Source organism: Felis catus, chromosome D4 (genome assembly GCF_018350175.1).
Source record: "Felis catus isolate Fca126 chromosome D4, F.catus_Fca126_mat1.0, whole genome shotgun sequence".
Lineage (NCBI taxonomy): Eukaryota > Metazoa > Chordata > Mammalia > Carnivora > Felidae > Felis > Felis catus.
Genome location: NC_058380.1, coordinates 80,865,415 through 80,881,337, shown reverse-complemented (window position 1 = coordinate 80,881,337; position 15,923 = coordinate 80,865,415). Strand labels below are relative to the sequence as shown.

At 53.9% G+C, this 15,923-nt stretch overlaps 1 protein-coding gene and 1 long non-coding RNA gene across 13 annotated transcripts in view; one reads left to right on the top strand and one right to left on the bottom strand.

The window, feature by feature from the left end:
• TTLL11 (tubulin tyrosine ligase like 11) overlaps positions 1 to 15,923 on the top strand; it is a 245,861-nt gene that overhangs the window by 172,586 nt on the left and 57,352 nt on the right. For 10 of the 12 annotated variants that reach the window (XM_045043382.1, XM_045043378.1, XM_045043376.1 and 7 more), the window contains one exon: positions 3,724 to 3,807. The exons of 1 other annotated variant lie outside the window; for it this stretch is intronic. In XM_045043382.1, the coding sequence (XP_044899317.1) occupies positions 3,724 to 3,807 (84 nt within the window). Of the gene's footprint in view, positions 1 to 3,723; positions 3,808 to 5,274; positions 5,979 to 15,923 lie in introns of those variants that run through there. One more of the 12 variants, XM_045043387.1, reaches the window with a different exon arrangement.
• LOC109493959 lies at positions 2,190 to 5,261 on the bottom strand. Its single transcript, XR_002148488.3, has 3 exons — positions 5,108 to 5,261; positions 2,800 to 2,902; positions 2,190 to 2,544 (listed from the first exon to the last, which is right to left on the bottom strand). It is a non-coding gene; the product is annotated as an uncharacterized LOC109493959 (long non-coding RNA).

Sequence of the window (15,923 nt, the reverse complement as noted above, 5' to 3'; positions counted from 1 at the left end):
TAAAAAATAATTAGAGATACAAATCTCAATGACTATTTCTTATTAGTAGGAAAGGAACTGTGGGTCACTTGAAAATACTGCTTAATCTCATTACTTCTGGTTCCACACACTCCTATGTGAAATATTTTTAAACCCATATTTGTGTTGAAATTAATAGAAAAATGTGTCACCCTATTTTATTGTGATTTCAGTAGTTAAGTTCATGGCAACCAAAAGATTATAGATAGAAAAGCTTTGAACTGGTGACTATGATTTCATTCTCTAGCAATTTAGAAGGTCATGGACTAAAGCAAGATTATAGAACAAGGGCCCTAAAAATGTTAATACCCGTTGACTGAGAAATTTCACTTCTGGGAATTTATACCAAAGATATAATCCAAAATTATGAGAGAGATGTATTGTCTAAATATGTATATCCAAGTAGTGAAAAATCAGAAACAATTGAAATAGCCATTAGCTTGAGGGAAGTCACCCGGTCATGAAAGATTTCTATAAGGGGCGCCTGGGTGGCTCAGCTGGTTGAACATCCAACTTCAGCTCAGGTCCTGATCTCACGATTCATGAGTTCGAGCTCCGCATCAGGCTCTGTGTTAACAGCTCGGAGCCTGGAACCTGCTTCAGATTCTGTGACTCCCTCTCTCTCTCTGCCCCTCCCTTGCTCATGCTCTGTCTCTTTCTCTCTCTCAAGATAAACATTAAAAAAAAAAAGATTTCCATAAATAATTTTGGTGACATGACAGATACGTGCTTATAACACAACGCCAAATAAAAATTAGGCCACAAAATTTTGTGTATAGTATGATTTCAACTATGTGACAAAATTATGTGCATAGGAGTAGAAGGGAATTTACCAGAATATTAACAGTGATCATTTCTGATAGTTTGAGAGTTGTGTGATCTCACCTATGTTTTTATATTTGTGTGTGTATATACATTTGCGTGTATCAGGAAATGTGATATTACAGCACTAAAACCAGCAATGTTAGAGGGGACCGCTGGGTAGGCATGGACAGCACAGGCCAGCACATTCTGAGGTTTGAGGGCTTGGGCAACATGACACAGAACAGTCGCAGAGCTCTTCAGAGTGAAAGAGCGTGACCAACCACAGCTTGGACTCGCCTGGGTCCATAGCTGTCACGATGGCAGGAGAAGCATGGGAGGCCAGGTGTCAGTCAACACGTCAACTAGTTGCTGGTGGCCTCATGGTTTCATGAGCTCAGGTCATTCACAGCTGGACCCAGACAGCACAAAGTGGCCGGAAGAATGGCACCTGCCATCCCGGAAGAAGAAGCAGCAGGCGAGGACTTGGCACGGGCAGGGGTAATGGTCAGGGTGTTGTCCTAGTGGGAAACTCCTAGAATACCAAAGGGGCACTGAGGCAGGAACCCCATTGGATGGAATTGACCGTCTCCATAAGGGGTTGGTAGCTGCTAGAATCTGAGTTTCCTCTTAGGCATGAGGATTCCAGGCTTAGAGCAGAAAGAACGATGCCGGGGTGAAGACCATTGAGCTTCCACCTGCTGGGCTGGGACTGGCCCCAGGTGTGGACAGTACTGAGCCGGTTGGCAGAGGGTCAGGGCTCTGCGGGTCTCCAGCTGCGAGGGGCTGGCTGGTGTCACTCCAGATGAACCGTATACTAAATGCGTAATAATGTATAAAAGACAAGACGTTGTCCATGTCCCTTTGGCGATCATTATTAAACATGGGAACATTTTTAGTTGCTAGTACTTTCTTCAAAGAGAAAATGCTGTTTCCAAAGATGGCTCTGTCAGGAATGTGGGAATCCGAGCCGTTTATGTTTCATTTTCATACACAGTGTGTGAAGCCAAGTCGGCCTGTATATTTAACCCACGTTATATTTGGTATCCCTGAGCTGTGCTGGGAAAACCAGCAAGCCCCTAGCTGTAAAATGACAGGATAAATATTACTCCGTTCAAAGCACAGAAGAAAAAATACACCTCAGTATTTTCTTTAAATACTTTACATTTATCTGATACTCTCTATTACACCAGTGCATTTGTTCTTTGTGACAGATTTATGAAGTGTAGACACGGCCAGCCCAGAGAGGTGGGGGACTGCCCTGTGCCAGCCACTGTGTAAACCTAGGGTGTGTGTGTGTGTGCGTGCATGTGTGTAAAGTGAACGCTTTGAAATGACTTATAAAAAATATGTATATATAATCTCATATATATATGTATGTATACTTATGTTTATATAAAATATCACAATCTTTACAACAACTTGCAAGAGAGATATTATCCTCATTTAAAGGATGAGAAAACAAAGGATCAGACAAGCCAAGTGACTTGCCCAATGTCCCCCAGCATCCGGGAGGCAGAGTTGGGATTTGAACCCAAGCTGGATGCCTCGGCCTCTTCCAGAAGGCCAGAGGAGGGGCTCCCCCCTCCTGCCGCACTGGGGCCTGTGCGGTCATCCTTGCTCGTCCCCCTGGCTGAAGTTCAGGCGTCTGCTGATTTCCTTCCGCATACCTTTCAGTGCAGCCGCAACATTTCTGTTCCTACATCTGAGAAGCGTGAGTCACTCCTGTCGGGAATAATTAGAACAAGAGGGTCTGGGCAGTGAGCAAGGAAGGGGGAGAAGGAAAGGCAGAACAGAGGAGGGTGAGTGAGCTAGGGAGCTGAGGGGGCAGCGCCTGGGGCTTCAGAACTGACCTCCCCCATTCGTCAAGAGGAGAGCGGGTCCCAGGGGGAGGTGGGCCAATGGGGTGGCGGCTCCTCCAGGAGTCAGGAAGCAGGGCTGAGGCCCCCAGCACTAGCAGGGGTGGATGTTAGGAAATACCTCTGGATCTGAGCCCCTAACGGAAGGTGGGAACGTTCCAAGCCGTGCACATTCACAGCATCCTGTGGCTCTGGCAGGATCCAGGAGGTAGAGTCAACAGCTCCTGGTTATTAGGTTAGAGATGACCGAACCTTCAGATGGTGGCACACACACACACACACACACACACACACGTGTGCACACACACGCGCGTGCACGCCCATGCGTGCAGAAATAAGGCTCAAGGTGAACGTTGTCTGCAGCAAAGCAAAACATACTCTAGACATCTTGTTCACACTGCGAGGGAGGAAGATCCTGGAAAATATCAAGGGACCAAGTGTGGCAACTTACCGTTCCTAAATTTGAGACAGATAAGATAAAGATAAGATATAGTCTTTCGTTCTCTGCCTTTATTGTTGCATGTCGGTCTGAATGTAGCATTTTGGGAACGGGCTTTAATCAGGTCGTTCCTGCCCTTCGTCACACAGCGTCTTCTCAGTCACGAATCCCCTTCCTGGCGGCTTTTTGAACAAAAAGGGTTTCTGTAGCTATGTCTCGGCCTTACCGCATCGTAATGGAACTCTCTTTCTCTAGGTGTCTCCCTGTGCCAGTTGGCAGCCCGTGCGGGCAGGGGCACTGTCTTACTCGTCTCACATCCCCTCTGCCCCGTGCTCGAGGGGCCACACGTTTATCTTGCCCGCTTATCACGCTCGGTGCCAACTTGGAGACGCCTGTGCCCTCGGGCTTTGTTCCAACCATTTGAGGAAATGTGGAACCTGGGTTCTCACGGTCCCCTCCCCTCCGGGGTGTTTGTGGTGTCCAGGCCCTTTGCAGGCCCCGCCGGAGGCATCCTGAGCATCTCTCAGCTACCCTATAGAAGTTACTTGCGTTTGTCTTGTGCCCACCAGCTTGCAAACAGTAGTTCATTATGCTTTCTGATTTCAGCTTTCCAGATATCTATACGGACAGAAAACACAGATTCCCTCCGGTTTCTGACAGAATGCCTTCATCACAGCTTCCCGTAGTCAGGTACTGGCCAGTGGAGTCGACGTAGCTAAACTCGTCTACATCTCCTACACCTGTGGCTACGCCTCTCGGTTTCTGTGCCTCAAAACTCCTAGAGTGTGGTCCGGCGGGCACGGGCAGACGAACGGGGTCGCAGAAGCAGAGATGTAGTTAGAACTGACCCCGATTCGCCCTTAGTGTGTGGGGAGCAACACGGCAGAGTTGGTGGGGGGTGGGGAGACAGGTTTCAGCAGCAGAAAGGCCTGATAGGAATTCCCATCCAACCCTTTGTCTGCTGTGCGACTTTGGACAAATTACTTATCTTCTCTGAGCCTCAGGTTCCTGATCTGTGAAATGGAGATAATGGTGCCCAACTCACAGGATCACTGTGGGAGTTAGAAGTGATTGGGGGGGGGGGGTGGGGAAATGTGATCACAGCTGTGGTAAATCTCACATACTGTGTGCATGCACACAACGAAAAAGAGAAATGGAAAGACAGATGAAATCCTGGAAAGAAAACTCCAGTACGTTAGCAGTGGCTGAAGGTGGATGGTGAAACAAAGGGTGAATTTTACCCCCTTTTTCTGCTTTTTTGGTATCTTTAAATATTTTTTTCCATGAACCTATATTGACTTGATAATTAGGAAAATAGAAAATAAAGAAGTGTAAAATAGGAAAAGAGAAATAATATGCATTAAGTACCAGGCATAAGTTGGCACTCGGTAAATGGTAGCTATTTTTACTAATTAGTCATTATGCCTAATAATAATAATTAGGCATAATGATTTCCTCTGGGACCAGGGGTTGTGAATTAGTCTGTTGGAGGCGGCTGATGACTCCCTCTAAGTGAGAGGGAGTTCTGGGTTCACTTCCAACCAGGCCACCCCTCCCTTGCCTCCCTGATCCTTCTGCCAATGCCCGAGTGCCAGACCCCCCACCCTGCTCCCGCTTCTTCCCCCCCAAAAGCAGTCTGAGCAAAGGTCCTGTGCCCCTAGAAAGGGAAGCACACTTTCGGGCAGGCAGAGGTGTTCTCCGTGGAGGAGCTGTCCAAGGAGAGTGGTGGTGGTCAGGGCGGGACATCACCATCCCTTCACTGGTGGCCAGTTGTCTAGGGGGATAGAGTGAGAGGGTCAATAGTCCCTTCTATTTCTTCTGTTTGGAGAGCAGACAAGGTCCCTGGGACAAGAGTTTCCCAACACCTAAAACTGACTCGATGCTGTTAGTTGGCAGGTCACAGAAGTTAAACGTGTCCCCTCTCTTCACTCATGGCACAGTGAGAATACTGGTCTTACTGGGTCAGCCCAAGTGAGAGTTTTAGACTAACCTGCCAAATTCCTCAGGGTCCCCACAGTTTCAACCAGACAGAATTAAACTTCTGCCAAAAGGAAAGAGAAAATGAGGTCCCGAACTAGCTGCGTAGCCGTGAGCAAGTCAGAGGACCTCTCTAAACCTGTGTCCTAGGTGTAAAATGAGAGATCAGCACCGCTGGTCCCTGGAATCCCTGGACGTTCTCAATTCCGTGACATGCTGGTAATAAACACAGTTGGTTCTGAGAAGAGAGCGGACTCGGAGGTTTTCTCTGCTCAGCGGGCAAGCTGCCAAAATGGGATGGCTGGGACAGGGAAGGACAGGAATTCTCTCTGGGGCTGACACTTAATCGGTGTGGCCCCCAGAGGTGACAAACGATGGCAGGACATCAGCTGGTGGCTTCTAGAACAGTGAAAGCAGCAGGTCCTCCGCCAGTGCATGCGAACCCTCCGTTACGTCAGCGTCGGGTGTGAAATGCCTGCCCAATGCCGGGCACGGTGGCAGATGTCACACAGACCGCACGCCGTGTCCACCCCTTGGTGCCCTGTAGGATCAGCTTTGCCATCGCTCCGCAGGGGAGGCAGCTGAGACTCAAGAGCTTGGCTCCCTTTCTCCCTTGACATTTTCTGTGCCTGGACAGCATGCTCAGCGCCCCGAGAATCTGAGAGCAAACAAGATGATCCAGCCCCCGTGGAACCGGCAGTTTAGAAACAGCTAGAGACAAGCACATGGGCAGTCATAGTACAGTGTGGAAAAGTCTTCAGAAAAGAGAGGAAAGTAGCGTTGTGAAGCACAGTGAAGGGGTCACCCACACCCGCAGAAGGGCAGCGCAAGGTGGGGGCAATGACATTCCAGGCAGAGGCCACAGCACGTGCAAAAGCCCCAGGGTGAGTGTACAGCGGAAGGACTTGGAGAGCTTTGTGGTCTGGCTGGAGTTCACATGGGGATGTGGAAGGACAGGGGCTGGAGGGGACAGAGCCGGCACGTGAAAGGACTTGACTGGGCCAGTGACCCTGCAGGCAGAGGGGAGTCAGTCATTCATGCATTCACGCACTTGGCCAATATTCAGTGAGGGCCTACTGTGTGCCGGGACTGAGGAGCCAGAGGTGAACAGAACCATCACAAATGTCTTCCTTTGTGAAACTTACATTCTTTATTGGGGTTGGGGGAGGTAAGAGGGCAGGAGACGGACATCAGCGAAGTAAACGAGTAAAATCTATGCTCTGATGAATGGCAGCACGGCTGTGGTGAAGAACGGAGCAAGGCGGGCACTCAGAGGCTGGCGAGGAGTGGGCGTCACAGCTGTAAGCAGAGCGGCCAGGGGAGGTCTGTCGGGGAAGGGGACGTTTCCACAAGCACTGGAAGGAAGTGAGTGGGAGAGCCAGGGACGGGTTCAGGGCCGCGGGGTGACATGGTCAGGTCTGCCGGTTGGCTATGATATGGAAGATGTGCTGGAAGGGGAAGCTGGAAGCAGGCAGACTCGTGATGGGGCTGTTGAAATTCAGGTGCCCCACCATTGAAGTGACAGGTGATGGCGGCTTAGATTCTGGGGAGCAGCAGTGGAGATGGAGAGTAGTGGGTGGACCGAGGTGACAGAGGAACAAGACTGGGCTACTTGTGGGGTTTGGGAGTTACTCTCTTCTGTCTGGTTTCTGACCCAGACACTGTGTGGGTGTTAAATATCTTCTCTGAGTCGCGAGCAAAGCTGGCGGCTCAGTTTTGGGAGCAGCAATTGATGAGCTCAAAAGCGTTTTGTCCAAGGGCACCCATGTTCATACCTGCACTGCTCACAACAGCCAGCAGGTGGCAGCAGCCCAAGTGACCATGCAGGGACGGAAGACCGGGTAGACAAGATGTATATGCACACAAAGGAATATTATTCAGCCTTTAAAAGGAAGGAGGTTCTGACACCTGCCACAGCGTGGATGAACTTTGAGGACATTGTGCTACGTGAAATAAACCGGACACAAAAGGACAAATACTATATGGTTCCACTTACTCACAGGAGGTTCCTAAAGTGGTCAAATTCATAGAGACAGGAAGTAGAATGATGGTTGCCGGGGCTGGGGATGCGGGGAATGGGGAGTTCACGTATAACAGACACAGAGTTTCCGTCTGGGAACGTGGAAAAGTTCTGGACGTGGATGATGGTGAGTGTTGCACAACAGTATGAATGTACTTAATAGCCCTGAACGGTACCCTTAAAAAATGACTAAAACGGTAAAGTTTATGTTATGTCTGCTTTATGAAAATGTTTTACAATTCATTTTAAGTAATTTACTCGAAGTCACATGACTATCAAGTCCAGCCCAGCCCCAGAGGCCCTCTTGTACTCCTGCCTCTTATTCTGAGGTCTCCCCGCCTCTCACTCTTCCCTGGGTTCCAGACTGGCTGGGATCCCCTGGCAAAGTGACTTGGCATCTCTGGGCCTATTTTTCCTCACCTGCAAGGTGGAGATGACCCTTCGTGGGGTTGCTGTGAGAATTAGATGGGTTCACACCCATCACTTGCCTGGCACCGAGTAAATTGTCATTACACATCATTCAATAGCATTGTTCTTTCTTACGTCAGAACTCCCTGACTTTGGTAAAACAGCACAGACCTAACTAGAATCCGTGCCCTAGCGCTTGTGGGCTGTGTGGCTTTGGGCAAGCCACTTGTAAAGTGGGCCCAATAATTTCTACCTGGCAGAGATGAGAGCAAGACTAAATAGGACCTGTGTTCAGGGTCCCTAGGGCAGGGCCTGGATGCCACAGTCCCTGATAAACAGCGGCTGATCCTGTACGGACACAAGATCATAGTTACGCAGGGAACAAATCAACCCAGTGACGCGACAAGTAAATTTCGCATTCTTCTCTACTTCCGCTCCGTTTTATAGGCAGATACAGCCCTCCCTTCTGGTAGTTGAGGTGTCTGTAGAATCCTGAAATTACACCTTTGTGTTGGCTTCAGGAACAGGTCTGCATCTGATTTGTTTTACAAAGGAGATCTCTTCAGCCAAGTCTGAATAACAGTTATGGAGCTCCTGCTTGGCCCGGTCCCAAGCTGCTGCTGCTGCCAGAGAGTCAGAAACGAGACAGACAGCGGCCCTGTCTGCACAGAGCTGATTGATATTAGCCGAAAGAAGTGGCAAGGATATTGTCACAGCAAACTGCACTGGGAAATGGGAAACCCGGACTCTTCCTGACCTGTAAAGCCAGGAAACCTTGGACAAACCACTCCCTGTCGGCCAGAGCTTGGTCCGTGTCTACATACGGAAGGAGGACCACCCCCCCGTCCCTGTGACTTGAAGCTCTTTCCTTTCTAACTGCATTGGTTGTGTTGCCCCGTCTCTCTCTCTCTCTCTCTCTCTCTCTCTCTGGAAGCAGTCTGCGGGGCATAGGGTGTTCAGGGGAAGCTGGACAAGAGTCACCGCCTTCTGTGCTATACAGACCTGGCCTTGGGGGCTTAGCGGTCAGGCAGGAGGGGCTTGACCCCATGGCACGCTGGGACTCCAGCCTCAAGATGGTGAGAAGAGGGAGGACACTGGGGCCGTGCAGAGCCCGGAATGCAGAGACCTGGAGTAGGTTCTGGAGGCCAAGGCTAAAGCAGACTAATGGGAATGGGGCATGGCTCGCTCCAGACCCCCGCTGCGGGCTGGCGCTGCCTGGGTACCCCCACATCGTTCAGGCCTGACTCCCAAGGCGCACAGCAGCCAGGACAGGAAGAGGTGGCCTGTGAGGGCAGGTGCGTTCTGGCCTTCATCTGCCCACTCAAGGGGCGGGAGCCCCTCTCCTCGGATCAGATTCCTACCCCAAGGACAAAGGAGGAGAGGACAAGCTACTTGGAGGATCTCGCGAATCCTCATTTCCCCTTTGCCTGGGGGGCAACAGAGAAAGCGTCCCTGCGCCTCCCTGACTGCTGCTCTGCCTTCTGGTGCTCCGTCTATCTCATGCCAAGGCACGGTCTGCTCATTTCACATGGGATGCCGCACCCGTGCGTTCCTATCTTGGGCCGGAAGTGAGTCAAATCCAGCAAAGCTGCGTTCGGGTCCTGGGGATCATCGGTCTGTGCGCCGGCATAGCGTTTCCTCGTCAAACGCTCGGTAGCCAACCCAAGTCAATTAACGTGAGGAAGAAAAATTGCACGTTATCATTCAACTACTGCTGCATCCATATGCATGAGGCCGAGGGACCTGACTCCCTTGCAGAATTAAGATAACCTTTAGAGGGACGCATTTCTGAGAGCTCCCTACCCACTCCCCCTGCCTGCTCCCCAAGCGCTCCCCTACAAGCCAGAGCAAATGTTGCTTCCGATCTGTGGCCGCCAAGGGAACGGCCCGGGCTGCCCACATGCCGTCCAAGTTCTTGAAGAGTTTGATGGGCTCCTGCCACTTAAGAAATTGGTCACATTTAGAAATATTCAGCTTCAGTGAACATGTCACTGCTGCGTATAGGAAAAACATACTATTATCTCTAGAGCTTGCCTGAAACAACAGGCTTGTTCCCGAAACAGATGTTTTGTGAAATCCACCGTGACAGGCTCATCAGAGCTGGAGAAGGGCCAGCACTTAGTTACCAGCCTTGCAAGGACACAGACATCCCTGCTGGCTTCTCGTTCATCCTCCACACCTGGGCTCCGAGGAGATCCTCCCCGTGGTTCTTCCTTCTGGCTCTTGGGTTCTGAAGTTAAAACATTTTACAAGCTTGATACTCTAGACAGAATTCAGTCAGCCAGGTGTGTCCTGGGGAGAAGTTTTCCAAGGTAATGACTCAGGATATCTTAATTTGGTTCCACTAACATTTATTGAGGGCCTACTGTGTACCCGCGACCGTTCCGGCTGCTCTCAGTCACATTATCTCGCGGTTACTGGTGGGATCGCCCATTTCAGAAATGGGTTGGTGTCCCAGGTCTGCCGAAACAACTCACCTGTTGGCCTCAAGCAACAGACAGGCGTTCTCTCGTGTTCTGAGGCTGGACAGCGTCAGCCGGGCCGCGCTCCCACCCTCCCGAGGCCCCCCCCCCCCCGGGGCGACTCGCCCTCACCCCTGCCAGCTTGTGGTGGCTCCCCGCCTTTGCTGGCCTGTGGCCGTGTCACTCCAATCTCTGCCTCGTCTTCACACGGCCTCTTCTCCGCGTGTGTCTGTGTCAGATCTCGTCCCGCCTCTCTCTTCTCAGGACACCTGTCCCTAGATTAAGGGCCTACTCGAAACCCGGGATAGTCTCCTCTCGAGAGCCTTAATTTGATGACACCTGTAAAGACCTTTTACAGATGAAATCACATTGCCAGATTCTGGGGGTTAGGGCCACTATTCAGCAAGCTACAGACCTCTAGGTATTTTCCGGTTGTTTCCCCAAAGTCACACAGTGAGAAAGTGTCACAGCGGGAGGTAAACCTGGGCTGGCTGGCTCTGAGCTCAGACCCTCGGTCAGGTCCTCACCCCTGAGACTCTGTGATGCAAAACGTGGGCAACAGGCCCTGCTCTTAAGAAACTACAGCTACGTGGGAAGGAGCTTTGCGTGTTGGTTATGAATGAGGCTCTTGTGTCCAGCCGATCCTTATGACCTTGGGCAAATTATGTCACTGCACTCATGTCTCAGAGGAAAATGCCTTATGCCGAGAATGGGAATCATATTAAGAATAATAATAGCCTCACACGGCTGTGGTGAGGATCAGATGAGAGAAGGCGCTTAGCCCACAGGCATGGAGTCAGCAAGATCCCAGACGCCCTGACCCCGCAGCCTCTGCGGTTGAGCACCGTGCTCCCTGCTCCCACTCCCCAGAAGCTTTGAACCAGAGCCTCTGAATAGAAAAGGGATTGTGTACAGGTCCCCAGGAACCCAGGTGAGGAAGATGGAGAAGCCAAAGCTGACTTTGGGGTTTTGAGCTTGGCTCACTTAGCGGAAGGAGCTGCCAAAAACAGCACGGGTGGAAATGGCAAGAAGCAGGTTTGTTGGGGGGCCGGGGAACAAATCGTGCTCAGCTTGGATGCAAGCGGGACACCTGGGTGGATTTCACTGGCAAGTGCTGGACTTGGAAGGTGACTTTTAAAAGCGCCCCAGAGCTTAAGAGTAAGGGCAAGAACTGAATCTGTTTGGCAAATTCAAGCGCTATCACGGATTAAGCTTCTCAGGGGGCAGAGAGCAAGCGAGCAAAGACGAAGTGAAAGTGTCGGTACTCACGGCTTCGTGGTCACGGCACTCAATTTTCTCACCTGTAAAATGGGCACATGCTTGTTTCTTCCCAAGCGGTTGCTCTGGTGGCAATAGACGCCAGGTGGGAAAGTACTCCATACGTTGGGGGTTGAACCACAGCTAGTGGCAGTGGGTACCGGCATCAGCCACCTTTTCCCAGACACCGAGCCTGGCAGGAGAGGCGCCCGGGGGTCTCCCCGTCTCTGCGTCATGGCTGAAGAAGCAAGACCTGTTCACTCACCAGGTTGGAACGGGCCTTCTGCCGGGCTCCACGTCTATCCATGATCACCAAAGGAACTACGACAACAACTTGAATTTCCCCGTTCCCTGGGCAACGGGTACACTTCTGCCAGGGTTTTGGTGTTTCAGAAAACCAGCTGAGGGTACCACTCGCAGTGCTTCTGTTCAATGTATGCTCACCTGGACCCCCCTCCCCCAACGTGTCCCCCTGGCCGTGTACCCCGGACCCCCCTCACGTGTCCCCCTGGCCGTGCACCCTGGACCCCCCCTCCCACGAGTCCCCCTGGCTGTGCTTGCCTGGACCCTCCCCCCACGTGTCCCCCTGGCCGTGCACCCTGGGCCCCCCCCCCCCACGTGTCCCCCTGGCTGTGCTTGCCTGGACCCTCCCCCACGTGTCCCCCTGGCCGTGCACCCTGGGCCCCCCGTCCCACGTGTCCTCCTGGCTGCGCTCACCTGGACCCCCCCCCACGTGTCCCCTTGGCCATGCACCCTGGACCCCCCCCCCCATGTGTCCCCCTGGCTGCGCTCACCTGGACCCCCCCCACGTGTCCCCCTGGCTGTACACCCTGGACCCCCCCTCCCACGTGTCCCCCTGGCTGTGCTTGCCTGGACCCTCCCCCCACGTGTCCCCCTGGCCGTGCATCCTGGACCCCCCCTCCCACGTGTCCCCCTGGCTGTGCTTGCCTGGACCCTCCCCCCAAGTGTCCCCCTGGCCGTGCACCCTGGACCCCCCCCCCACATGTCCCCCTGGCTGTGCACCCTGGGCCCCCCGTCCCACGTGTCCTCCTGGCTGCGCTCACCTGGACGCCCCCCCACGTGTCCCCCTGGCTGTGCACCCTGGACCCCCTCCCACGTGTCCCCCTGGCCGTGCACCCTGGACCCCCCTCCCACGTGTCCCCTGGCTGTGCACCCTGGACCCCCCCTCCCACGTGTCCCCCTGGCTGTGCTTGCCTGGACCCTCCCCCCACATGTCCCCCTGGCCGTGCATCCTGGACCCCCCCTCCCACATGTCCCCCTGGCTGTGCTTGCCTGGACCCTCCCCCCACGTGTCCCCCTGGCCGTGCACCCTGGGCCCCCCGTCCCACGTGTCCTCCTGGCTGCGCTCACCTGGACGCCCCCCCACGTGTCCCCCTGGCCATGCACCCTGGACCCCCCCTCCCACGTGTCCCCCTGGCTGCACTCACCTGGACCCCCCCCCACGTGTCCCCCTGGCCGTGCACCCTGGACCTACCCCCCTCCCACGTGTCCCCCTGGCTGTGCTTGCCTGGACCCTCCCCCCACGTGTCCCCCTGGCCATGCACCCTAGACCCCCCCTCCCACGTGTCCCCCTGGCCGTGCACCCTGGACCCCCCTCCCACGTGTCCCCCTGGCCGTGCACCCTGGACCCCCCTCCCACGTGTCCCCCTGGCTGTGCTCACCTGGACCCCCCCCCACGTGTCCCCCTGGCCATGCACCCTGGACCCCCCCTCCCACGTGTCCCCCTGGCCGTGCACCCTGGACCCCCCTCCCACGTGTCCCCTGGCTGTGCACCCTGGACCCCCCCTCCCACATGTCCCCCTGGCTGTGCTTGCCTGGACCCTCCCCCCACGTGTCCCCTGGCCGTGCACCCTGGGACCCCGTCCCACGTGTCCTCCTGGCTGCGCTCACCTGGACGCCCCCCCACGTGTCCCCATGGCCATGCACCCTGGACCCCCCCCCCCACGTGTCCCCCTGGCCGTGTACCCTGGACCCCCCCACGTGTCCCCCTGGCTGTGCACCCTGGACCCCCCCCCACGTGTCCCCCTGGCCGTGCACCCTGGACCTACCCCCCTCCCACGTGTCCCCCTGGCTGTGCTTGCCTGGACCCTCCCCCCACGTGTCCCCCTGGCCGTGCACCCTGGGCCCCCCCCACGTGTCCCCCTGGTTGTGCACCCTGGACCCCCCCTCCCACGTGTCCCCCTGGCTGCACTCACCTGGACCCCCCCCCCACGTGTCCCCCTGGCCGTGCACCCTGGACCTACCCCCCTCCCACGTGTCCCCCTGGCTGTGCTTGCCTGGACCCTCCCCCCACGTGTCCCCCTGGCCGTGCACCCTGGGCCCCCCGTCCCACGTGTCCTCCTGGCTGCGCTCACCTGGACGCCCCCCCACGTGTCCCCTTGGCCATGCACCCTGGACCCCCCCCCACGTGTCCCCCTGGCCGTGCACCCTGGACCTACCCCCCTCCCACGTGTCCCCCTGGCTGTGCTTGCCTGGACCCTCCCCCCACGTGTCCCCCTGGCCGTGCACCCTGAAACCCCCTCCCACATGCCCTCCTGGCTGCGCCCGCCTGGACCCCCCCCTCCCCCGTGTCCCCCTCCCCATCTCATAGGGATTTGCAGGACCGGGTAGGTCAGTGACGTTGCCATGACAACCAAGGAAGAGGCCAGCTCTGACTTCAGCTCCAGGAGGTGCTTGTTAGCAGGGAAACTAAAAGATAGGCTTTCTCTTGTTTTCTTTTTTGGGGTGCGGGGCGCCCACCCCATTCCTCTTGGCACAGAAACCTTTCACTTCCGCCAGGTGAGCTGGTCAATTGAGGATATTTAACTCATTTGAACGGGCGCCCGGAGAAACCACTGGGAAAGAAGTGTCCGTGTGCCGTGTCCGGGATGTTGTGTCACAGAAAGCACACTGCTCCTTAAGGCTGCCCCTCAGGGGGGGCTGGCAAGTGGGCGCAGCAGCCTCTAGACCCCGGTCTGCACGTCTCCACATCTGTGGGATTTTTAAGCTGTCTTACACTGAGGGCCAGCGATCTGTCTGGCCTTCTACGGGGTTCTTTTCATTTGGTATTCCGTTTGGTTCTCACCAACCCCCTGTGTGTTTAGTATTATTGTCACCATTTTGCAAATGAAGAAACCGGTACTCAGAGAGGTTAAGTACCTTCCCCCAGGCCACTCAGCTGGTAAGTGGCAGTGCTGGAGCTCAGCCCCAGGCCCGCTTGATGTGTAATCCCCACCACTGTTGCAGTCCTGCCACCCTGCCTTAACCTTGTACTTGAACCTATGCAGTCTCTCTAGACCTATCAGGGAGGCATCATCTAAAAAATGTGCCATGGTAACTAAACATTTAGTACTTCTGCGAGAAACACCACTGCACACAGTCTGGATGTCTGCTTGGGGAATTGTGCAGTGACAAGAGAAATTAATACTTTAATGGATTTTGACAACAACTCTATGTTAGGGGAATTCAAATGGCGTGGAGAAAAAAGTTAGGCTTTCTCTCTGGACCTGGTTGCTAATATGCATATGCCTAATTTATTAGCCGTGTTGTAAAAAAAAAAAAAAAAAAAATCTCATTTTGTGAGGACCGAAGTTCTTGGAGGGATGGAATGCTACGGACTGGAGGAGGCAGCTAATTCTTCCTGGCTGGACTTCAGCTGACCGGAAGTCCCTGATTTTTGTTTGACATTTCGTTCGCACTCACGGTGCTGCAGCCAGGACGCTAGCCTTTTGTTTCAGGTCACCCTGCTGAATGCCTCCACACCTCTGTGAGGGGGTTGCTGTAGTCCATCACCATTTTACAGAAGAGAAACCGAGGCCGAGCCTAACACAACTTCCCCAAGGCCATACGGGTAGGAAGTGAGTGGAGCCAGGATGGCTGTTATTCTTATTGCCACAAATTCTTATTGTTGCACTATTACCCTTAAAACAAAACAAAACAAAACAAAACAAAACAAAAAAATGGCTTTCTAGGACCTGAAGCTGCAAATGACACGCAGAGGTCACCCCGCCCGTTTTCTTGCCTACGGCAAAATTACACCAAATTCTTCACGTTATTTGTCTTAAAGAATGCTTTTCTTACACAGTCATCTACGAGCGTGCCTTTTCTTTTGCATTGCCTATGAGATGTAGAGTACTATTAGGGGAACAAAAAGGGGTTCTATTTTCAGCAAACTCACAGTCTACGGGGGAGAGAGGCCACAGACTTCCACGGCTGTAATATAAGTTTAGAAGATGATTGATTGCACAGGAGAGGAGCAAATGAGGTGCTGTGGGAAATCCAGAGGAGAGTGTATCTGGTGGGAGGGACGAGGGGGGCTTGTGGGTGGGTTGGCACCTGAAGTGAGCTCGTCAAGGTGTGCGGGATTGGGGCCTGGATGTTGGGGCGGGGCGGGGAGCAGGGCACAGTCATCGGGCAGTCATCTCTGGGTGTGAATGGGAGGGCCTAGGGAGCCCGGGTTGGGGGGGAGGTGCAGGGAGCAGGTCAAGGACAGAGGCTTAAAGGACACTCTACCGCCAGGAGGGAATAAAAGACAGAGAACAGAAAACCACCAGGGCATGGGCACAGAAGCCAAGAAATGAGAGTTCCAGAAAGCGTGGTCAAAGCGTCATCAGATGCTATGAAGAAGCTGAACTGGAGAAAGACCGAGAAGGTCGGTGGCGATCAGGAGGGTCATGGTAACC